This window comes from Ascaphus truei, chromosome 22, assembly GCF_040206685.1.
Source record: "Ascaphus truei isolate aAscTru1 chromosome 22, aAscTru1.hap1, whole genome shotgun sequence".
Lineage (NCBI taxonomy): Eukaryota > Metazoa > Chordata > Amphibia > Anura > Ascaphidae > Ascaphus > Ascaphus truei.
Window position 1 is genome coordinate 14,805,588 of NC_134504.1, and position 25,188 is coordinate 14,830,775.

The 25,188-nt window shown below is 54.5% G+C and overlaps 1 protein-coding gene across 2 annotated transcripts in view; it reads left to right on the top strand.

The window, feature by feature from the left end:
* The window catches only part of BAHCC1 (BAH domain and coiled-coil containing 1), a 54,199-nt gene extending 32,705 nt beyond the window's left edge, over positions 1-21,494 (top strand). Inside the window, exons 15-25 of one of the 2 annotated variants that reach the window (XM_075580058.1) lie at positions 397-638; positions 2,675-2,770; positions 5,429-5,558; positions 5,764-5,878; positions 6,380-6,455; positions 7,899-8,007; positions 11,621-11,737; positions 12,697-12,867; positions 13,955-15,036; positions 15,601-15,837; positions 19,335-21,494. In XM_075580058.1, coding sequence (XP_075436173.1) covers positions 397-638; positions 2,675-2,770; positions 5,429-5,558; positions 5,764-5,878; positions 6,380-6,455; positions 7,899-8,007; positions 11,621-11,737; positions 12,697-12,867; positions 13,955-15,036; positions 15,601-15,837; positions 19,335-19,541 — 2,582 coding nt within the window. In that variant the 3' untranslated portion in view covers positions 19,542-21,494. The remainder of the gene's footprint in view (positions 1-396; positions 639-2,674; positions 2,771-5,428; positions 5,559-5,763; positions 5,879-6,379; positions 6,456-7,898; positions 8,008-11,620; positions 11,738-12,696; positions 12,868-13,954; positions 15,037-15,600; positions 15,838-19,334) is intronic. The other variant, XM_075580059.1, reaches the window with a different exon arrangement.
* The last annotated feature ends 3,694 nt before the right edge of the window (positions 21,495-25,188 follow it).

Below are 25,188 nucleotides of genomic sequence, written 5' to 3' on the forward strand. Positions count from 1 at the left end.
CTCCTCTTCCTCCCCACTTTCTCCTCCCTCTCCTCTCCCTCCCCACGTTCTCCTCCCTCTCCTCTCCCTCCCCACGTTCTCCTCTCCTCCCCCACATTCTCCTCCTTCTCCTCTCCCTCCCCACTTCTCCTCCCTCTCCCTCCCCACATTCTCCTCCCTCTCCTCTCCCTCCCCACTTCTCCTCCCTCTCCCTCCCCACGTTCTCCTCCCTCTCCTCTCCCCCCTCCCCACGTTCTCCTCCCTCTCCTCTCCCTCCCCACGCTCTCCTCCCTCTCCTCTCCCCCCCTCCCCACGTTCTCCTCCTTCTCCTCTCCCCCCCCTCCCCACGCTCTCCTCCCTCTCCTCTCCCCCCCTCCCCACGCTCTCCTCCCTCTCCCTCCCTGCTCCCTGACCCAGGCTCGTGCTGTATCACCAGCCCAGAGAGCGAGGTTAAGATCCGTAAGCGCTCGGCGAAGCACGAGGCCCGAGCCCTGCCCGGCAAACCCCTGCGCAAGAAATCACTGAGTTACGAGAGCAAACCCAAAGGAAACGCGCGGCGGAGGATCCGGCCCAACGCCCGCACCCTCACCCCCAGCGAGAGCCTCTTCTGCACCCCCAGCCAGGCCCTGAGGAAGGGCAGGAAGGGCAAGGACTTCCAGGTAAGCAGCCTACAGACTGGGACCCTCCTCCCTGAGCGGCTGCGCACAGCATATACATTATGGCATTACACACAGCATGCATATACTTATATATATATATATATATATATTTATACATGTGTGTGTGTGTGTGTGTATATATATATTTATACGTGTGTGTGTGTGTGTGTGTGTATATATATATATATTTATACGTGTGTGTGTGTGTGTGTGTATATATTTATACGTGTGTGTGTGTATATATATTGAAACGTGTGTATGTATATATATTTATACGTGTGTGTGTGTGTGTGTGTGTGTGTGTGTGTATATATATATATTTATACGTGTGTGTGTGTGTATATATTTATACGTGTGTGTGTGTGTGTGTGTGTGTGTATATATATATATTTATACGTGTGTGTGTGTGTGTATATATTTATACGTGTGTGTGTGTGTATATATATATATATTTATACGTGTGTGTGTGTGTGTGTGTGTGTGTATATTTATACGTGTGTGTGTGTGTGTGTGTATATATATATATATATATATATTTATACGTATGTGTGTGTGTGTGTGTATATATATATATTTATACGTGTGTGTGTGTGTGTGTATATTTATACGTGTGTGTGTGTATATATATTGAAACGTGTATGTATATATATTTATACGTGCGTGTGTATATATATATATATATATACATGTGTGTATGTATGTATATATATTTATACGTGTGTGTGTGTGTATGTGTATATATTTATACGTGTGTGTGTGTATATATATTTATACGTGCGTGTGCGTGTGTATGTGTATATATATATATATATAGCTAGCACTCCTTTGCATGTACAGATATTGCTTTGCCCATATAATGAGGTATTTGCCCGGCTCACGCATGCCCTGCCTGTGTATGCCTTGTCCTGTTTGTGTACGCCCCGCCCGTGTACGCCCCGCCCGTGTACGCCCCGCCCTGCTCGTGTATACCCCGCCTTGCCCGTGTACGTCCTACCCTGCCCGTGTACGCCTCGCCTCGCCCTGCCCGTGTACGCCTCGCCCTGCCCGCGTATGCCTCGCCTCGCCCTGCCCGGGTACGCCTCGCCCTGCCCGCGTACGCCTCGCCTCGCTCTGCCCGGGTACGCCTCGCCCTGCCCGCGTACGCCTCGCCCTGCCCGGGTACGCCTCGCCCTGCCCGTGTACGCCCCGCCCTGCCCGTGTACGCCCCGCCCAGCTCCTGTACGCCCCGCCCAGCTCCTGTACGCCTCGCCCTGCCCGTGTACGCCTCGCCCTGCCCGTGTACGCCCCGCCCCTGTACGCCTCGCCCTGCCCGGGTACGCCTCGCCCTGCCCGTGTACGCCCCGCCCAGCTCCTGTACGCCTCGCCCAGCTCCTGTACGCCTCGCCCTGCCCGGGTACGCCTCGCCCTGCCCGTGTACGCCCCGCCCAGCTCCTGTACGCCTCGCCCTGCCCGTGTACGCCTCGCCCTGCCCGTGTACGCCTCGCCCTGCCCGGGTACGCCTCGCCCTGCCCGTGTACGCCCCGCCCTGCCCGTGTACGCCTCGCCCTGCCCGGGTACGCCTCGCCCTGCCCGTGTACGCCCCGCCCTGCCCGTGTACGCCCCGCCCAGCTCCTGTACGCCTCGCCCAGCTCCTGCACACGTTGCCCTGCCCGTGTACGCCTCGCCCTGCCCGTGTACGCCTCGCCCTGCCCGTGTAGGCCTCGCCCTGCCCGTGTAGGCCTCGCCCTGCCCGTGTACGCCTCGCCCTGCCCGTGTACGCCTCGCCCTGCCCGTGTACGCCTCGCCCAGCTCCTGCACACGTTGCCCTGCCCGTGTACGCCTCGCCCTACCCGGGTACGCCTCGCCCTGCCCGTGTACGCATCGCCCTGCCCGGGTACGCCTCGCCCTGCCCGTGTACGCCCCGCCCTGCCCGTGTACGCCTCGCCCTGCCCGGGTACGCCTCGCCCTGCCCGTGTACGCCCCGCCCTGCCAGTATACTGTGCTGCCCTCTGCATGTGCATTATGCTCAGCGCCTTCTCCTCACACCCACCGCGCAGAGAAAGAACGGGGTGCTGAGTCTGGCGCTGATGCCCCGCGCCCCGAAGAGCCTCCTGAAAGACGGGATGAAGCTGGGGAAGATGAAATCCAAACAGGTAAATGAGCGCGTCTGCCAGTGTGCTCTGTGCTGCAACGGGGAACGTACCACGGATTCAGGGGGGGACGTGGGACCCCGTGTCACAGCCAGAAGCTGCCAGTGTGCTCTGTGCTGCAACGGGGAACATACCACGGATTCAGGGGGGGACGTGGGACCCCGTGTCACAGCCAGAAGCTGCCAGTGTGCTCTGTGCTGCAACGGAGAACGTACCACGGATTCAGGGGGGGACGTGGGACCCCGTGTCACAGCCAGAAGCTGCCAGTGTGCTCTGTGCTGCAACGGGGAACATACCACGGATTCAGGGGGGGACGTGGGACCCCGTGTCACAGCCAGAAGCTGCCAGTGTGCTCTGTGCTGCAACGGGGAACATACCACGGATTCAGGGGTGGACGTGGGACCCCGTGTCACAGCCAGAAGCTGCCAATGTGCTCTGTGCTGCAACGGGGAACATACCACGGATTCAGGGGGGGACGTGGGACCCCGTGTCACAGCCAGAAGCTGCCAGTGTGCTCTGTGCTGCAACGGGGAACATACCACGGATTCAGGGGGGACGTGGGACCCCGTGTCACAGCCAGAAGCTGCCAGTCTGCTCTGTGCTGCAACGGGGAACGTACCACGGATTCAGGGGGGGACGTGGGACCCCGTGTCACAGCCAGAAGCTGCCAGTGTGCTCTGTGCTGCAACGGGGAACGTACCACGGATTCAGGGGGGGACGTGGGACCCCGTGTCACAGCCAGAAGCTGCCAGTGTGCTCTGTGCTGCAACGGGGAACGTACCACGGATTCAGGGGGGGGCGTGGGACCCCGTGTCACAGCCAGAAGCTGCCAGTGTGCTCTGTGCTGCAACGGGGAACGTACCACGGATTCAGGGGGGGACGTGGGACCCCGTGTCACAGCCAGAAGCTGCCAGTCTGCTCTGTGCTGCAACGGGGAACGTACCACGGATTCAGGGGGGGACGTGGGACCCCGTGTCACAGCCAGAAGCTGCTAGTCTCTACTCTCCGACTCCCCCCAGTCACTCAGTGATTGTCACATCGCCAGAGACGCTTCCCTATCCGTGGTACTGGGGCTGGCTGTAGGTCCCCCCTCTCATTCACCTATCCCTCCCCCCTCTCTCATTCACCTATCCCTCCTCCCCTCTCTCATTCACCTATCCCTCCTCCCCTCTCTCATTCACCTATGCCTCCCCCCTCTCTCATTCACCTATCCCTCCTCCCCTCTCTCATTCACCTATCCCTCCTCCCCTCTCTCATTCACCTATCCCTCCCCCCTCTCTCATTCACCTATCCCTCCCCCTCTCTTTCATTCACCTATCCCTCCCCCTCTCTCTCATTCACCTATCCCTCCCCCTCTCTCTTTCACCTATCCCTCCCCCTCTCTCTCTGATTCACCTATCCCTCCCCCTCTCTCTCTGATTCACCTCTCCCTCCTCCCTCCTCTCTCATTCATCTCTCCCTCCCCTCCCCCCTTCCTCTCCCATTCACCTCTCCCTCCCTCCCCTCCTCTCATTCACCTCTCCCTCCCCCTCCTCTCTCATTCATGTCCCCCTCCCTTCTCCCATTCACCTATCCCTCCCCCTCTCATTCACCTATCCCTCCCCCTCTCTCCCATTCACCTATCCCTCCCCCTCTCATTCACCTATCCCTCCCCCCTCTCTCATTCACCTATCCCTCCCCGACTCATTCACCTATCCCTCCCCCTCTCTCTCATTCACCTCTCCCTCCCGTATCCCCTCCTCTCATTCACCTATCCCTCCCCCTCTCTCTCATTCACCTATCCCTCCCCCCTCTCTCATTCACCTATCCCTCCCCGACTCATTCACCTATCCCTCCCCCTCTCTCTCATTCACCTCTCCCTCCCGTATCCCCTCCTCTCATTCACCTCTCCCTCCCCCTCTCTCTCATTCACCTCTCCCTTCCCCTCCCCCCTCCTCTCATTCACCTCTCCCTCCCCCTTCCTCTCTCACTCACCTCTCCCTCCCCCTCTCATTCACCTCCTCCCCCCCCCCCCTCTCTCATTCCCCTCTCCCTCCCTCCTGGCTGCGTCCCCTCTCACATTCCCCTCTCCCTCCCTCCCTCCTGGCTGCGTCCCCTCTCACATTCCCCTCTCCCTCCCTCCCTCCTGGCTGCGTCCCCTCTCACATCCCCCTCTGCCCTCCCTCCTGGCTGCGTCCCCTCTCACATCCCCCTCTGCCCTCCCTCCTGGCTGCGTCCCCTCTCACATCCCCCTCTGCCCTCCCTCCTGGCTGCGTCCCCTCTCACATCCCCCTCTGCCCTCCCTCCTGGCTGCGTCCCCTCTCACATCCCCCTCTGCCCTCCCTCCTGGCTGCGTCCCCTCTCACATCCCCCTCTGCCCTCCCTCCTGGCTGCGTCCCCTCTCACATCCCCCTCTGCCCTCCCTCCTGGCTGCGTCCCCTCTCACATCCCCCTCTGCCCTCCCTCCTGGCTGCGTCCCCCCTCACATCCCCCTCTGCCCTCCCTCCCTCCTGGCTGCGTCCCCTCTCACATCCCCCTCTGCCCTCCCTCCCGGCTGCGTCCCCCCTCACATCCCCCTCTGCCCTCCCTCCCTCCTGGCTGCGTCCCCTCTCACATCCCCCTCTGCCCTCCCTCCCTCCCGGCTGCGTCCCGCCTCACATCCCCCTCTGCCCTCCTTCGCAGGACCGCGGCCGTGCCATCAGCCGCCTCCTGCAGAGCTTTGCGGTGGAAGACGACTTCCAGTTCGACGACAACAGCAGCTTCTCCGAGGGCGAGGAGAACGGCGCCGGCGCGGGCAGGACCAAGGGGCGAGGTGAGGGTGCTCCTAAACCTCGTGGCGTGGGCAGCACGTTGGGGGGGGGGAGAAGCTGAGGCTGTCCGGGTCATTCTGTACTTTCTATTGCTGAAGATTTTATTATATATATATATATGTACCCCCCTTGGTGCCAGCACCCCTAAAGGTTTATTAGCCACACGTCTGTCTCAGAGCGTAACCGTGCATGCGTCTGTCCCTCCAGCTCACGCCTGCCACCTCGCCAGGGAGGACCTCCGCGAGGGGCTTCATGTCCTCATACCCAAGGAGGACACCTTGATGTATGCCGCCAGCATCCGCAGCTTGCAGCCCCCCGACATGTAAGGGGACCCCAATGTATACTGTGTGTCTGACTGACGGGCGCGGAGGGGGCGGGTAGCTGGGCGTGTCACCGAGATATGTACCGCAATATACACTTGTCTGTGTGTCTAGGTAGGTTGGCAGACTCGAGCATGGGCGGCCAATGGCCACCAACAGGTCGGGTTTTAAGGATATCCCTGCTTCAGCGCGGGTGGGTCAGTCAAAAAGCCTGCTTCAGCACAGGTGGCTCTGTCACAGAGCCTGCTTCAGCACAGGTGCCTCAATCTCCGACTGAGCCACTGATTGAGCCACTGAAGCAGGGATATCCTTAAAACCTGACCTGTTGGTGGCCCTTGAGGACGGGAGTTGGCCCGCCCCTGGATTAGATAGCGAAGTTGCCGATATAAAGCCGCGCGTGATGTGCAGCGTTTGGGGCCGCCCGCCTCTCCCCCCCCCCCCCCCGCCTCTCCCCCCCCCCCCAGCGCCACCCCCCTGTAACGCTGTATATTCCCACCTCTCAGTTACAGCGTTGTGATCGAGGGCGAGCGAGGGAACCGGCCGCGGATATACTCCGAGGATCAGCTGCTGCAGGAAGCCGTGAGTTCCTCCCCTCCCCCCTTCCGCACCCCAATATGTGGCGTAGACTGATCCGTCACTGCTCCCTCCCCCCCTTCCGCACCCCAATATGTGGCGTAGACTGATCCGTCACTGCTCCCTCCCCTCCCCCCCTTCCGCACCCCAATATGTGGCGTAGACTGATCCGTCACTGCTCCCTCCCCTCCCCCCCTTCCGCACCCCAATATGTGGCGTAGACTGATCCGTCACTGCTCCCTCCCCTCCCCCCCTTCCACACCCCAATATGTGGCGTAGACTGATCCGTCACTGCTCCCTCCCCCCCCCCATAATGTGGGGGGGTTGCATGGCACTCGCCGTAAGAACGCCGACTCCTTTCCCCGCGTACACGCGACTCCGGCAGCGCCTGCTGCTTACAGAGGGGTCCGTGTGAATAATACGGGGGGGGGGTGGGGGGGGTCGCTGCAGCTGAACAAAAGAATGGGGGGCTATTCATTCGACTGTGATAGTGCCGGTCAGGGCACTTTGGCACAGGGAACTTGAATCGGGGTTGCTGTGCGATAATGCCCTGATCGGCACTATCAGAGTGTAATGAATAACATCCTGTGTGCGCTTCTATAACGGGTTAGCGAGCCAATGCCCAATTGCACTTCGAACCTCACAGCAACTGACACGCTGGGAGAGGCTGCATCACATACAAGATGCATACATGATGCTTACATGATGCATACGTGTGCGGGACATACACTGGTATAAATACACAGGACTGCAAGGGAATCGTTCCTTTATTTTGTTTTAAGCGAGCAGATGGAAGGCCGTCTCACCCCAATGTGTGTGTTACATTGTATATACACAGAACACTGGTTACACGCGTGTATATTACACTGTATATACACAGAACACTGGTTACACGCGTGTATATTACACTGTATATACACAGTACACTGGTTACACGCGTGTATATTATATTGTATATACACAGTACACTGGTTACCCGTGTGTGTATATTACACGGTGTACATACAGTACACTGGTAACACATGTGTGTATATTACACGGTGTACATACAGTACACTGGTTACCCGTGTGTGTATATTACACGGTGTACTTACAGTACACTGGTAACACATGTGTGTATATTACACGGTGTACATACAGTACACTGGTAACACGTGTGTATATTACACGGTGTACATACAGTACACTGGTAACACGTGTGTATATTACACGGTGTACATACAGTACACTGGTAACACGTGTGTGTATATTACACGGTGTACATACAGTACACTGGTAACACATGTGTGTATATTACACGGTGTACATACAGTACACTGGTTACACATGTGTGTATATTACACGTGTACATACAGTACACTGGTTACACGCGTGTGGATATTACATTGCGGCCCCTGAGCTCTCGGTACATGCCAGCGCAGAATGTAACGGGCGCCTCCGTGTCTGCAGGTGGTGGACGTGCGGCCCCAGTCCACGCGCTGTCTCCCCCACGGGACACGCGTCTGCGCTTACTGGAGCCAGAAGTCCCGATGTCTTTACCCGGGAAACGTGGTGAGAGGTAACGAGTATTCCAGTCTACATCTCGGGGGGGGGGGCCTTCAACTGTCCAGGGGGTGCTTTACCACACACACGCACGCACACACACACACAGATTCATAGATACATACATACACACACATACACACACACACACACACAGATTCATAGATACATACACACACACACACACAGATTCATAGATACATACACACACACACACACACACACACACACACGCACTGATTCATAGAGATGTATAGATACATACACACAGACACACACACACACACACAGATGTATAGATACATACATACAGACACACACAATAAAATATACAATAATCAGACAGCACTACTCTGAATTAGCCAAACAAAGTGAGAACGTGCATTGGTTTGCGCCCCGAGGGAACGGGAGGACTCGTCTCTCTAATACAATAGGTACAATGAAATATTCTCAGCACTGCAGCATGGGAAGGAAACAGTGAGAAGTGATACTAACCACGGAATGCATCAGCGCCATGTGCCACGTGATTATGTATAGACTGGCAAACACGTGGTATCAATGCAAATATGCTGATCAGAAATATACACACACACACACACACAAACTTGTTCACCATGTAGGATTAGGTTAAAGGGATAATGGGAGACGATCTCCAGGAATAAGCGACATCTCTGCTGCCAATTACAGGACGGACACCCGAAGAATGCCAAATACACAGAAATAAGATACATGCGGAAAAAACACGGGCGGGGGAAATGGAAATAACTAAGGGGGGGGGGCAATGTTTCGGGGCGTGAAGCCCTTCTTCGGGCCCATCCCCACGTGGGAACTACACGAGTGGTACTTCCATCTCCTGTGTCCATATGCTCCCAAAACACGTTTAGAAGATAATCGGGAGACGCACTGAAGCAGCGCCCAACACCCGACATACACACTACATACAGATACGCGCGGGCACATACAGATACGCGCGGGCACATACAGATACGCGCGGGCACATACATGCAGGCACATACAGATACACGTGGGCAGACACAGATACACGCGGGCACCTACAGATACACGTGGGCAGACACAGATACACGCGGGCACCTACAGATACACGTGGGCAGACACAGATAGACGTGGGCACCTACAGATACACGTGGGCAGACACAGATACACGCGGGCACCTACAGATACACGTGGGCAGACACAGATAGACGTGGGCACATACACGTGGGCACCTACAGATACACGTGGGCAGACACAGATACACGCGGGCACATACACGCGGGACACGTGGGCAGACACAGATACACGCGGGCACATACACACAGGCACATACAGATACATGCGGACACATACAAGCGGGCACCTACAGATACGCGCAGGCAGATACAGATACATGCGGTCACATACACGCAGGCACCTACAGATACGCGCGGGCACCTACAGATACGCGTACAGATATAGATACACACACATACACAGATGTAGCCAGCTTTAATTCACCTGTAGGTGAAGTGCAGACAAAAAACCGGGCGCTTACCTTAGGATATTAGTACAGGGTAGAGAATAAAGTAAAATACTTATCCCAAAACCAATGATGTAGTCTTTCACAGTGGGATCCGTAACTTGCGATGAGTTCCTCTGCTCGACCCCAGAGAGGGGTATCCAAACCCTCAGGGTATAGGAGAACGAAGAGAAAAAAAAGGGGGAGCAAAGGATTAGAGGAGGTTGACCTACATTAACAGTACTAAGATGACTTCATAGCATATCTAGCTGTTTAATAAAGGTGTGGTGATGAAATGACAGTAGTTTGTAGTCAAATACTCACACGGCCCTGTGTGAGCACATATGTGTAAAGGTATCTTGCTTCTGGTAGCTACTTCTTAGCCCAAAAGACTGATAATGTTCAGATGGAAATGGAGGGGGGGGGGGGGGGGGTTAGAATAATACTCATAATTACTCATTATTAATTCACCTACTGATAATGCAGAATATTAAAATAAATCTCACCGTACAGAACCAGCGAGGGCAAAAACTCATACTATATCTGTACACACACACACACACACACACACATACAGGTACATACACACAGCTGCATACACATACAGGTACATACACAAAGCTGCATACACACAGCTGCATACAGGTACATACACATACAGGTACATACACAAAGCTGCATACAGGTACATACACAGAGCTGCATACACATACAGGTACATGCACACAGTTGAATACACATACAGGTACATACACACAGCTGCATACACATACAGGTACATACACACAGCTGCATACACATACAGGTACATACACACAGCTGAATACACATACAGGTACATACACACAGCTGAATACACACACAGGTACATACACACAGCTGCATACACATACAGGTACATACACACAGCTGCATACAGGTACATACACAGAGCTGCATACACATACAGGTACATACACACAGCTGCATACACATACAGGTACATACACACAGCTGCATACACATACAGGTACATACACACAGCTGCATACACATACAGGTACATACACACAGCTGCATACACATACAGGTACATACACACAGCTGCATACACATACAGGTACATAGACACAGCTGCATACACATACAGGTACATACACACAGCTGAATACACATACAGGTACATACACACAGCTGAATACACATACAGGTACATACACACAGCTGCATACACATACAGGTACATACACACAGCTGCATACAGGTACATACACAGAGCTACATACAGGTACATACACACAGCTGCATACACATACAGGTACATACACACAGCTGCATACACATACAGATGAATACATACAGGTTTATAGATAGACAAACACATACATACAGATACTTCGATAGATACACACACATACATAGAGATATTTGGACACCTTCATAGGCACAAAACACATGTGTATGTGTACACACACATGAAATATATATGTATACTAGCTGATATACCCGGCGTTGCCCGGGCGTGGAAGGGGGAGGGAGGGAAGGGGAAAAATTGCAGGGGGAGGGAGGGCAGGGGGCAAAGGGGAGGGAGGGCAGGGGGCAAAGGGCAGGGGGGGCAAAGGGCAGGGGGGTAGGGGGGGGGCAAAGGGCAGGGGGAGTCAGGGACGCGGTAAATAACCCATTCCCCTGCATTTCCTCATCTTGCACACGGCCGCGCTCCTCCTCTTCCTCCGGGTACCGGCCGCGCTCCTCCTCGGGCTCCTCAGCGGAGAGGCTGAGACGCTCCGGTGAGGAGGTGCTGTGCCTTTCGCGGAGACAGCCGGGGGAGCGGCCTGTGTGAGGTGGGGGCAAAGAGAGTTGTGGGGATGTGAGAGCGCCGGTGTGTGAGTGTGTGAGTGTGTGTGACCTTTGGCCCGTCACTCAGCCTCAGGCCAATGACAGGTGTGCGGGGGCGGGCGGGCCAAGGGAGCCATCTCATTGGCCTGAGGCGGAGCGACAGGCCAAAGGTCCAATGTGATTGCCGCTAGGGACAGAGGGAGACACATACAGACATAGACACATAGGACGCTTTCAGAAATATATAGTAAGATGGATCCTATGTTGTATTCCCACATACCTTCTCACTGAAACCTAACGCCGTGATTTGCGCTCCCAGGCTCCGCCTCTGATGACGGGGACGCCGACGCGGTGACAGTCGCATTTGACGACGGAGATCGGGGAAGAATCACTCTGAACAACATCCGCCTACTGCCCCCAGACTTCACCATCCAGTGTAAGCGAGACGCTCCCCCCCATAAACATTACACCCGGGGCACGAGGCACGCAGGAGGTGGGTTACCCGGGGCACGAGGCACGCAGGAGGTGGGTTACCCGGGGCACGAGGCACGCAGGAGGTGGGTTACCCGGGGCACGAGGCACGCAGGAGGTGGGTTACCCGGGGCACGAGGCACGCAGGAGGTGGGTTACCCGGGGCACGAGGCACGCAGGAGGTGGGTTACCTCAAGGTGCTGTGTCTGCATCTATATTTGGATTGTAAGCTTTATGGGGCAGAGATGTGTACAGCGCTGTGTACACTGCAGAGCCACGTAAGGGAAATCTGGTCAAAACGTCCACTACTTGTGCCTATCCATATCATGGAGGTGCGTACAGTTTAAAGATGCAAATCACACCCTTTCTAACTATCGCTGCCACAGAGTGTTATCTCTGCACCAGCAACTGCACACACGCACACGCACACACACAGATACACAGACACACACCACGAGATTCCGCCTAATGCAGGGGCGGCAACTCCAGTCCCCCAGGGCCACCAACAGGACAGGCTTTCAGGATATTCCTGCTTTTGCACAGGTGGCTAAATCAGCCCCAGTGTCCGCACAGTTAGTGCAGTCTTTGACTGATCCCCTATTTCCCAGCTCGGGATACCCCCTATTTCCGAGCTCGCTTAAGAGACACCCCCTGTACACCCCAGCGCGGGAGAGCCCCAATTTCCCAGCGCGGGAGAGCCCGTGTCCCAGCTCCAGCCACTAACATGGATGTATGGGATACACTCACTGTTGGGTTTGAGAGAGGTTGGAGATCCTCACAGCATAGGGCAAACCTCCACGGTGCTGGATGTGTGCAGAGATACTCGGCGTTATCATACAATGCAGCATGTTCATATTCAGAGAGCTCTTAACACTGTGGCCCCTGGAGCAGACATGACACTTGCGTCTCTCCTGGTTGTTGCAGGCACAGAACCCTCCCCGGCTCTGCTGCTGTCTGCAGAGAGTCGTAGAACAAAGCGCTCTGCCAGTAACAGCTCGACCCTCACTGAGTCCTCTCCAACCCAGGCCCCAGAGAGCCGGGAGACAGACACCGTCAGGAACAGCGGCAGGAAACTAGCTAGCAAAGAGAAAGCCGGTGAGTGTGCTGCAGAGCGCGCGAGAGCAAGAGAGAGCAGGCGCGCGCATACGAGAGAAAGAGAGGGCACGAGAGAGCAGGCGCGCACATGCGAGAGAGCGCACACACGAGAGAGAGCGGGCGCGAGAGAGCGAGAGAGCTCACACACGAGAGTGTGCACGCGAGAGAGAGTGGGCGCGAGAGAGAACAGGAGCGCATGCACGAGAGAGAGCAGGTGCGCACACGCGAGAGAAAGCACACACGAGAGTGAGAGAGTGGGCACGAGAGAGAGCAGGTGCGCACACACACGAGAGAGCACGCACACGCGAGAGAGTGGGCGCGAGAGAGAACAGGAGCGCATGCACGAGAGTGGGCACAAGAGAGCAGGCGCGCACACGCGAGAGAAAGCACACACGAGAGAGTGGGCACGAGAGAGAGCAGGTGCGCACACACACGAGAGAGCACGCACACGCGAGAGAGTGGGCGCGAGAGAGAGCAGGAGCGCACACACGAGAGAGAGCGGGCGCTAGAGAGTGGGCACGAGAGAGAGCAGGCGTACACACACAATAGAGCGCACACACGAGAGAGAGCACGCACACGCGAGAGATAGAGAGAGCGCGAAAGAGAGTAGGCAAGAGAGAGAGCAGGCGCACACACACGAGAGAGCGCGTATCAGGGGAAAACCCCTATACTGCCAGAGATGCCGGCGACAGCCCTACACCTGTCCCTGTTATATAGCTGTTATACACTACAACATGTCCCACGTATTCCTGCCTAGCCGTGCCCCAGCCTGCTGTCACTGCTCCGGGGATTTAAATGCCGCAGTAACATCCCGCCGTTCCCCATTAGTTACCATGGGCTGTGTTTCCAGCAGCAGCATCTGCACTGAATAGGTAATCGCTGCCTCGTAGGTCACCCAATAAATCCCAAGTTCTGCAATGTACAAAGGCCGGTTGAGGTATTGAAACGGGTGAGTCGGTGACTGAACACGCGGGTCTGTCTCAGGGGGTCTCTATCCCCGTATACACCGCAGCCGGCAAGCCTGGGGCAGAGGGAGATAAATAAGGAAACAGCTGAACCCGGAATGTGCTCCTCTCTCTCCCCCCAGATAAAGCCACTGTGTTCAACTCCGGTGCCAAGACACAGCTGCCAGCCAGCCACTTCCTGGGGCGGCCGGGTGGCACGGCGCTGCCGAGCTGGACATCGCAGAGCAGGCGCAGGGCAGGGGGCAAAGTTTGCGGGGGGCTCTCCGACCCCTTCCAGCCGCAGCCAGGCGGCAAGAAACAGAAGTGCCGAGAACCCCCTCACGTGTTTGGCAATGGGTTTGGCACGGGCTCCTTCAGCAGCCTGGCCAACTCCTACATGCCTTTCGGGAGCAGCGTCGCCGCCGGGCTTACCCCCGGGCAGAAGCCTGTACGGCCAAAGAGAGGGGAGAGGCCGGAGGAGGAGGACAAGGGGAAAGCGGGCAAGAGGAAGGTGGCCGGCGAGTTCCTGGTGAAGCTCGACCATGAGGGGGTCATGTCACCGAAGACGAAAAACGGGAAGGCCCTCCTGCTGTGCGACAAGGACTTTGGCCTGCGTGTCGGGCAGAGTTACGCCCCTCAATCCGGGCTGGGCAAGGACAGGAAGCGGAGGCCCCCCTTGCATGACCACCTGCCCATGGGCCTCGCCCTGGGGAAGTACGCTGGGCAGGCGAAATACGGGGTGAACTGCGACAGCGACTGCCCCAGCTCGTACTCTGACCAGGACGAGGAGAACGAGGGAGGTCTGAGGCCGAGGGTCCCGTCCCAATTCCTAGCCGGACTCTCCGTCTCCTCCACCTCTTCGGGGTCCTCCACCTCTTCCAGCTCGGGCTCGCTGTCCAGCTCCAGCCTCTGCTCCACGGACAATGAGGACTCTTCGGAGAGCTCAGATGAGGGGGACTCCACCCTGCTCCTGCAGTCCTGCCTCACCCACCCTGTGCCCGCTCTGCTGGCACAGCACCCCGAGGACGGGGCCCCAGGCTCCCAGGGGTGCTTAGTCTCGGGGCAGAAGACCAAGCAGAGGAGGAAAGGGACCCCTGCAAACTACCCCAAAACCAAAGAGCCCCTTTCTCGTCAGCAGCGCCTGCCCTCCGTAGAGAACCGCCCAAAGATCTCCGCCTTCCTGCCGGCGCGCCAGCTCTGGAAGTGGTCTGGGGAGCCCACCCAGGTGAGTAAAGACGCCCCCCCCACGTGCAGAAACAGGACAGGGTCACATTACATCAGGGTCACAGTGTTAGAGATGCGGCGTTTTGTAGAGAAAAATGAGCTACGACCCTCGGCAACGAAAATGGACTGAACTCGTAACTACGATAAATAAGTCCGCTTTAAATACACATTTCCAATCATTTCCGAACCCGATGCAGAGCGGCGTGGTGATCCGGTGATCTGCCACAAACGCAGAGCCCGGGGCCGTGGTTAATCACGTTCCCGCTGCCTCCCGGGGGCTGGGCATGAACTTCAGCTTCTCTGGAGCCCTTTTGCCTTGAAACTAGTCTCCGCATTAGCTGAAGAGATAAAGGAAAATTAATTACGATTAGCAGCTGTTGTATTACGGCGTTTAATGCAATAAATGGCAGGGGACCCGATAAAGGGAAGAGGACAAGTTGTCTATAAGAACTTCACAACACATGGAATACACACACCACACCACACACACACACTAGAGCGGGTAGGGTGTAACACCCACGTGTGGTGCCCCCTAATGTGCCCTTGTCCCCTCCGTTACTTCCAGAGACGGGGCATGAAGGGGAAAGCCCGGAAACTGTTCTACAAGGCCATCGTGCGAGGGAAAGAGGCGCTGCGCGTCGGGGACTGCGCCGTCTTTCTCTCGGCCGGCCGCCCCAACCTTCCCTATATCGGCCGCATCGAGAGTATGTGGGAGTCCTGGGGCGGAAACATGGTGGTGAAGGTGAAGTGGTTTTACCACCCCGAGGAGACCAAGCTGGGCAAGCGGCACAGCGACGGCAAGGTGAGCGGGGGGGGGGAGGCGAAACGCGTCGGGAGGTGGTTGAGGGAAGCCCATAAACTAGAGCAGTGGTTCCAAACTGGGGTCCGTGAGGTGTTTCAATGGGGTTCAACCCCCCAAAAAACTATGGGGCGTCTCCCAGACAGTATAGTGGGGTCTGCACACTTAATAAGGCCCAAAGTGCACCTTGGCGTGAGGGGTATCGCTGTCACTTACAGCAGGAGATTCTCTGATCCTGAGCGGTCACCCTCCAGCATCAGAGAATGACCTCTTTTTCTAGCTCCTCTCTCCTCACTGAAATATGCTTCCCTCCTGTAATTTGCGGAAACCCTTTTATATATCTGAACGTTTCAATCATATTTCCCCCCTCTCCCCTCCGAGTTTTTTTATGTTGAGGTCTTTCCCTGATGAGTACCAGTATAACATTGTACCTCCCCCCGCGCACGCAGAACGCGCTGTACCAGTATAACATTGTACCTCCCCCCGCGCACGCAGAACGCGCTGTACCAGTATAACATTGTACCTCCCCCCGCGCACGCAGAACGCGCTGTACCAGTATAACATTGTACCTCCCCGCGCAGGCAGAACGCGCTGTACCAGTATAACATTGTACCTCCCCCCGCACGCAGAACGCGCTGTACCAGTATAACATTGTACCTCTCTCCCCTCCCCCCCGCAGAACGCGCTGTACCAGTATAACATTGTACCTCCCCCCGCACGCAGAACGCGCTGTACCAGTATAACATTGTACCTCCCCCCCGCACGCAGAACGCGCTGTACCAGTATAACATTGTACCTCCCCCACACGCAGAACGCGCTGTACCAGTATAACATTGTACCTCCCCCCCGCACGCAGAACGCGCTGTACCAGTATAACATTGTACCTCCCCCCCGCACGCAGAAAGCGCTGTACCAGTATAACATTGTACCTCCCCCCCGCACGCAGAAAGCGCTGTACCAGTATAACATTGTACCTCCCCCCCGCACGCAGAACGCGCTGTACCAGTATAACATTGTACCTCTCGCCCCCGCACGCAGAACGCGCTGTACCAGTATAACATTGTACCTCCCCCCGCACGCAGAAAGCGCTTTACCAGTATAACTTGTACCTCCCCCCCGCACGCAGAACGCGCTGTACCAGTATAACATTGTACCTCCCCCCCGCACGCAGAAAGCGCTGTACCAGTATAACATTGTACCTCCCCCCCGCACGCAGAACGCGCTGTACCAGTATAACATTGTACCTCCCCCCTGCACGCAGAACGCGCTGTACCAGTATAACATTGTATCTCCCCTCCCCCCGCAGAACGCGCTGTACCAGTATAACATTGTACCTCTCCCCCGCAGAACGCGCTGTACCAGTATAACATTGTATCTCTCTCCCCCCCGCAGAATGCGCTGTACCAGTATAACATTGTACCTCTCTCCCCTCCCCCCTGCACGCAGAACGCGCTGTACCAGTATAACATTGTACCTCTCCCCCCCGCACGCAGAACGCGCTGTACCAGTATAACATTGTACCTCTCTCCCCTCCCCCCTGCACGCAGAACGCGCTGTACCAGTATAACATTGTACCTCTCCCCCCCGCACGCAGAACGCGCTGTACCAGTATAACATTGTACCTCTCTCCCCTCCCCCCGCAGAACGCGCTGTACCAGTATAACATTGTACCTCTCCCCCCCGCACGCAGAACGCGCTGTACCAGTATAACATTGTACCTCTCTCCCCTCCCCCTGCAGAACGCGCTGTACCAGTATAACATTGTACCTCTCTCCCCTCCCCCCCGCAGAACGCGCTGTACCAGTATAACATTGTACCTCTCTCCCCTCCCCCCCGCAGAACGCGCTGTACCAGTATAACATTGTACCTCTCTCCCCTCCCCCCCGCAGAACGCGCTGTACCAGTATAACATTGTACCTCCCCCGCGCACGCAGAACGCGCTGTACCAGTATAACATTGTACCTCTCTCCCCTCCCCCCGCAGAACGAGCTGTACCAGTATAACATTGTACCTCTCTCCCCTCCCCCCCGCAAAACGCGCTGGACCAGTATAACATTGTACCTCTCCCCCGCGCACGCAGAACGCGCTGTACCAGTATAACATTGTACCTCTCCCCCCCGCACGCAGAACGCGCTGTACCAGTATAACATTGTACCTCTCTCCCCTCCCCCCCGCAGAACGCGCTGTACCAGTACAACATTGTACCTCTCCCCCCCGCGCAGAACGCGCTGTACCAGTATAACATTGTACTTCTCTCCCCTCCCCCCCGCAGAAGGTGCTGTACCAGTATAACATTGTACCTCTCCCCCCCGCACGCAGAACGCGCTGTACCAGTATAACATTGTACCTCCCCCCCCCGCACGCAGAACGCGCTGTACCAGTATAACATTGTACCTCTCCCCCCGCGCACGCAGAACACGCTGTACCAGTATAACATTGTACCTCTCTCCCCTCCCCCCCGCAGAACGCGCTGTACCAGTATAACATTGTACCTCTCTCCCCTCCCCCCCGCAGAACGCGCTGTACCAGTATAACATTGTACCTCTCTCCCCTCCTCCCGCAGAACGCGCTGTACCAGTATAACATTGTACCTCTCTCCCCTCCCCCCCGCAGAACGCGCTGTACCAGTATAACATTGTACCTCTCTCCCCTCCCCGCCGCAGAACGCGCTGTACCAGTATAACATTGTACCTCTCTCCCCTCCCCCCCGCAGAACGCGCTGTACCAGTATAACATTGTACCTATCTCCCCTCCCCCCCGCAGAACGCGCTGTACCAGTATAACATTGTACCTCCCCCCCCCGCAGAACGCGCTGTACCAGTATAACATTGTACCTCTCTCCCCTCCCCCCCGCAGAACACGCTGTACCAGTATAACATTGTACCTCTCTCCCCTCCCCCCGCAGAACGCGCTGTACCAGTATAACATTGTACCTCTCCCCTCCCCCCCCGCAGAACGCGCTGTACCAGTATAACATTGTACCTCTCTCCCCTCCCCCCCCCCGCAGAACGCGCTGTACCAGTATAACATTGTACCTCTCCCCTCCCCCCCGCAGAACGCGCTGTACCAGTATAACATTGTACCTCTCCCCCCTCCCCCCCGCAGAACGCGCTGTACCAGTATAACATTGTACCTCTCCCCTCCCCCCCGCAGAACGCGCTGTACCAGTATAACATTGTACCTCTCCCCCCCCCCCCCCGCAGAACGCGCTGTACCAGTATAACATTGTACCTCTCCCCCCTCCCCCCCCCCTGCAGAACGCACTGTACCAGTATAACATTGTATCTCTCTCCCCTCCCCCCGCAGAACGCTCTGTACCAGTATAACATTGTACCTCTCTCCCCTCCCCCCCGCAGAACGCGCTGTACCAGTATAACATTGTACCTCTCCCCCCCGCACGCAGAACGCGCTGTACCAGTATAACATTGTACCTCTCTCCCCTCCCCCCCGCAGAACGCGCTGTACCAGTATAACATTGTACCTCTCCCCCCCGCCCGCAGAACGCGCTGTACCAGTCATCCCACGAGGATGAGAACGACGTGCAGACAATCTCACACAAGTGCCAGGTGGTGATCCGCCAGCAGTACGACAAGATGAGCCACAGCAAGCGCTACCAGGACCGCCAGAACCTGTACTACCTGGCAGGGACCTACGAGCCGGGCACCGGGCGGCTGGTGACTGCAGAGGGGGTGCCAGTGCTGTGCTGAGACGCCGTGCTGGGGGGTACCACTTACTATACAGCAGTCTCTAGTGTAGCACACAGGTAGCGTCTACAGACTCCCGTATCCAAAGCCTCACTGGCAGATGCACACTTACACTGACACACGCAATGACACATGGAAGTGGCAAAGTCTTATACACGTGTATATGCTCCACATGTACACTTCCTTTAGACGTAACCGGCCTGGATGTCATTGGGCTCCTACATACTGCAGGGGGATCTGAGAGCATGTGCTGCGCCAGACATGGGGGGAGGCAGCCGGAGCACTCGCACCCCCCCTCCTCCTCCTCAAGGGGGAGCTCTAACAGGGGCAGACAGAATACCCAAACCCCCACAGCGCTGCTGCAGCTACCGGGCTGAGCCTCGGAGAGCTGCTGTATCGCACATCGGCGCTCTAACACGCTATGGAGAAACTAATCAACTCAGGGCTGGAAGGCTGATAACGCATTGCGGAGCATATTATCACTATTGCCCCCTCCCGCCTCCCCTCCCCCCGATGTGGTTACAGCAGCAATGCTAGGAAAAGCCCTTTATTTGATAGCTGTCCACGTCACACACTTTCCACCAGTTCAAGAAAAATAGTGGCAAGTGTTGCATTGTCTCTTCTAGAACTTACACCAGGGGGGGGGGGGCAGCCAACTCCAGTCTTCAAGGGCCACCAACAGGTCAGGTTTTCAGGATCTCTGCTTCAGCACAGGTGGCTACTTAGTCCCTGCTTCAGCACAGGTGTCTCAATCGGAGGCTCAGTCTTCGATTGAGCCACCCGTGCTGAAGCTGGGATATCCTGAAAACCTGACCTATTGGTGGCTTGTGAGGACTGGCGTCGGCCTCTGGTGACTTACAGTATTATAGGTCAGTGGCTCGGTCCCACCTCCAAGGGCAGCGGCCAGCATCACGAACACAGCAACAGGACGTCCGCATTAGCATTGCTCGCTGCCGCAAAGCAGGCCGACATCTGGGAGGAAGCCATTTTTACATCCCACCATAGGTATTTATATGATGTTATTTTGGGGGCACCGACAGTATTCCCGGCGTAAAGTGAACGCGCAGGCGTACAGGGACACACGTATACACACGCGGCGTGCACCGCGTTTCCACGAGCTCGCATTATCACATATACACGTGTACTCACACCAATAAAGTGGCTGCATTTCAGGTGTTCAGACACTTAAATACAAGTAGCAAATTGGCGGTTTTCCTAGCGACGCTACTCCGACCCTCAGATTACACGTTTCATTTATAACACTTTGTAATTACCTGGTTTTTATTTGTGTGTTTTTATTTGTATTATTTACTAATTTATGGTCAGCAGCCTCAAGTTTCAAGCCATATTCTCCCCCCCGTACCTCTTAACAGCTTTTTCTTCCCGAAAGGCTGGATCAGGTGTAATAATTATCTATTTATTCACTGTGTAAATAGAGAATTTCTTTTGGAAAGTTTTTATTAACAAAACAAACAAAAAAAAAATTTAAAAAAAAAAATATATTACTACTACAAAAAAAAAAACCTTCGACTTTAATTAAAAAAAAACAAAAAAACCCTGAAATGTCCCCGTTTAGCTGTCGCTATCCGATAGATGATGCACTGTGGTCCCTCAGCGAAGCTGGGAATATGAGGTTTTATGTATAATTTGTAATTATAAAGGGGAGAGAGGAAAAAAAAGCACTTGGGGATTAGGCAGGGGCTTAAAAAGGGGGGGGGGAGACGAAAGACAATTTAAGTATCTATAAAATCATTGTCACATTTAAATGCTTTTATTGTTCAAAAAAAAAAAAAAAAAATACCCCACCAAATTCCTGGAAATATGTAAATAGATTTGTCTGAAATATTTTTTTTGTGTTGTTTAAGACATTTTTTTAAGAAAACAAAAAGTAAAGAAAATGTATTGGGAATGTTAATATGCTCTGATGGAATAAAAAAAAGGAAATATTCTATAAATATATATTATATAAATCAGGTGTGGTGTGGTCTTTCTCATTGGCCGTCGGCGCGTTTCGCTACGTGAAGAGGACGCAGAACGTGTCCCTGTAACTTTGGGGGGACAGACCCAGCGGAACGAGACACTACAGGTGGACCCCCCCAACGCCTTAAGGCAGTGTTCGCGTCTATGTGGCGTGTGGGAAAAGGCGCGCGTTGCGCAAGAAATCAGTTCATTGGTCACGTGAGCGGTTCTCCCAATGAGGACGAAGAATCTCCGTGACGCCCTCTGCCATGGCCAGGGAAAACACCCGCTTACCTCACAGCCTCCGCACGGGCGAAGCCGCCATGGCCCCAGCCTTAGGCCTCGGACATAATACTTTACAGCGCGACGTCACGCGCGCCTGTACTTGCCGAGATTCGTGGCCTGCGTGTTTGCGCGATGGGGTGGGGGGAAGTGGCGTGGGCGTGACATCACGGAGCTGGTTCACCCCCATTGAGCGGACCGCTCACGACCCCGCCGTCGCGTGGGGAATTCAAACGTTGGTGTCGCGCCAAGCACCGGTCGCCTGCCGCACTTGTGCCCGCGCTCGCTACACACGAACACATTGGCGTCCCAGTGTGTTTTCGGCGCGAGCCTTATTCATAATGCAGGTAGAAAAACAGCAGTTTCAAGGTTATCAAGGTTACCCTTAATACAGCACCGACGCGGCGAAACGTTCTTTTTCACGCCCCCTTTGGTGATGCGTTATTTGTTAAATAAACGCCATTGCATTCTCCCGACCCGACTCCCTGGCTGTGCGCTGTTGGAAACTGCAGTTTTTCTACCTGGATCTATTCCCAAACGGCTGGTCGCGTCACCCAGGACTTACAGGAGATCCAGGAGTGAGGACATTCACTGCATCCACCGTTAGGGATTTATGGAAGATAACCCCAGGTGAGTTATATTGTCTTATACCTCCAATGAGATAGCTGCAGGGTGGTGTTACCAGACCGAGTGCAGCCTCCAGGAAGGTTTATTACACTCGTACGTCTCACTCACCTTTACGCCGCCCACTCCAATATCGAGGTTTTTCCGTTCCGGTCGGTCCTATATTGGACAAATATTCACTGTATTTTATCCTCAACTATCTGAGCACCCATTAACCCTTTCTTGGAATGATTCGTTGTATTGTATGTCTTTATTTATATAGCGCCATTAATGTACATAGCGCTTCACAGTAGTAATACATGTGGTAATCAAATAAATCACAGATAATATAAATAACAGGTCATGGGAATAAGTGCTTTAGACATAAAAGTAACATTTCGGAAGAGGAGTCCCTGCCCCGAGGAGCTTACAGTCTAATTGGTAGGAAGAACGTACAGAGACAGTAGGAGGGAGTTCTGGTAAGTGCGTCTGCAGGGGGCCAAGCTTTATGTATCATGTTCAGAATATCCACAGTGCTATTCATATGCTTGTTTAATCAAGTGTGTCTTAAGGTGGGTCTTAAAGGTGGATAGAGAGGGTGCTAGTCGGGTACTGAGGGGAAGGGCATTACAGAGGTGTGGGGCAGTCAGTGAGAAAGGTTTAAGGCGGGAGAGGACTTTAGATACAAAGGGGGTAGAAAGAAGACATCCTTGAGAAGAACGCAAGAGTCTGGATGGTGCATAGCGAGAAATTAGGGCTCAGATGTAAGGAGGGGCAGAAGAGTGTAAAGCTTTAAAAGTGAGGAGAAGAATGGAGTGTGAGATGCGGGATTTGATCGGAAGCCAGGAGAGGGATTTCAGGAGGGGAGATGCTGAGACAGATCTAGGAAAGAGTAGAGTGATTCTGGCAGCAGTGTTTAGGATAGATTGTAGGAGAGACAGGTGAGAGGCAGGAAGGCCAGACAGCAGGAGGTTACAGTAATCAAGACGGGAGAGAATGAGGGCCTGAGTCAGCGTTTTAGCAGTCGAGAAACAGAGGAAAGGGCGTATCTTTGTTATATTGCGGAGGAAAAAGCAACAAGTTTTAGAAATGTTTTGAATGTGAGGGGCGAATGTGAGAGAGGAGTCGAGTGTGACCCCTAGGCAGCGTGCTTGGGCTACTGGGTAAATGATCGTAGTTCCAACAGTAATGTGGAAGAAGGTAGTAGGGCCAGGTTTGGGAGGAAGTATGAGGAGCTCTGTTTTAGCCATGTTGAGTTTAAGGCGGCGGAGGGCCATCCAGGATGATATAGCAGAGAGACATTCAGAAACTTTGGTCTGTATAGCAGGTGTAAGGTCGGGTGTTGAAAAGTATATTTGTGTGTCGTCAGCATAGAGGTGATATTTAAACCCAAAAGATGTTATTAGGTCACCTAGAGAGAGTGTACAGAGAAAAGAGAAGAGGTCCCAGGACAGAGATCAATAGAGGAGGAGGAGGTGTTAGCAGAAGAGACACTGAAAGTACGATGGGAGAGGTAAGAGGAGATCCAGGATAGAGCTTTGTTCCGAATACCAAGAGTATGGAGAATATGAAGGAGAAGAGGGTGGTCCACGGTGACAAATGCTGCAGAGAGGTCGAGTAATATGAGCAGAGTGTAATGACCTCTGTCTTTGGCAGCATGGAGGTCGTCAGTTATTTTAGTGAGGGCTGTTTCCGTGGAGTGAGCAGTGCGGAAGCCAGATTGTAGAGGGTCTAGGAGAGAATAGGTGTTGAGAAAATGGAGCAATCGAGAGAATACAAGACGTTCAAGGAGTTTAGAGGCAAAAGGCAGGAGGGAGACAGGTCGATAGTTAGAAAGACAGGTAGGGTCAAGCTTGCTGTTTTTGAGTAATGGTATGACTGTTGCATGTTTGAAGGAGGATGGAACGGTTCCAGAGCAGAGGGAGGAGTTAAAAATGTGTGTGAGCGTAGGGATTATAGTAGGAGCAAGAGGTTTTAGGAGATGGGAGGGAATGGGGTCAAGAGGGCAAGTGTTAGAGGGAGAAGAGGCAATCAACAGAGACACATCCTCCTCTGAGACAGTGGAAAAAGAGTCAAGGAAGGCAGGAGGAGAGTTAGGAAGAGGTGTAGGATGGGAGGAAGAAACAGAGGGGATGTTCTGATGTATGGATTCCACCTTTTCCTTAAAATAGTCAGCAAAGTCCTGAGCGGAGATGGAGGAAGGAGAGGCAGCTGAGGGTGGTTTGAGTAGAGTATCAAAGACAGAGAACAGTCGGCGTGGGTTAGATTGTGCATGTTGATTAGTGCAGAAAAGTAGGCTTGTTTAGCTTGTGAGAGGGCAGATTTGAAACAGGATAGCATAAATTTGTAGTGAAGGAAGTCTGCGAGAGTGTGAGACTTCCTCCAGAGGCGTTCAGAGGAATGAGTGGAGGAACACAGCATGCGTGTGTGGGAATTTAGCCGGGGTTAGAAGGGCGAGGGCGGCAGAGAGAAAGCGGGGCATGTAGATCAAGACACGAGGACAAGGCAGAGTTGTAGTTCCTGACCAGGTTGTCAGGATCTGTAGCAGAGCTGAGAGAGGAGAGGGAGGAGCGTAAAGTGGACTCAAAGTCAGGTAAGTGAATAGAGTGCAGGTTTCTGCAGAACCAGGGGGTAGATAGAGGTGGAGAAGGGGAGAAGCGAGATAGAGAGAATGAGATGAGGTGATGGTCAGAGAGAGGAAAAGGGGAAATGGAGAAATCAGAGAGAGAGAAGTTTTTAGTGAAAGCCAGGTCTAAGTAGTGGCCATCCTTGTGGGTGCTGGCTGCAGTCCACTGTTGAAGGCCAA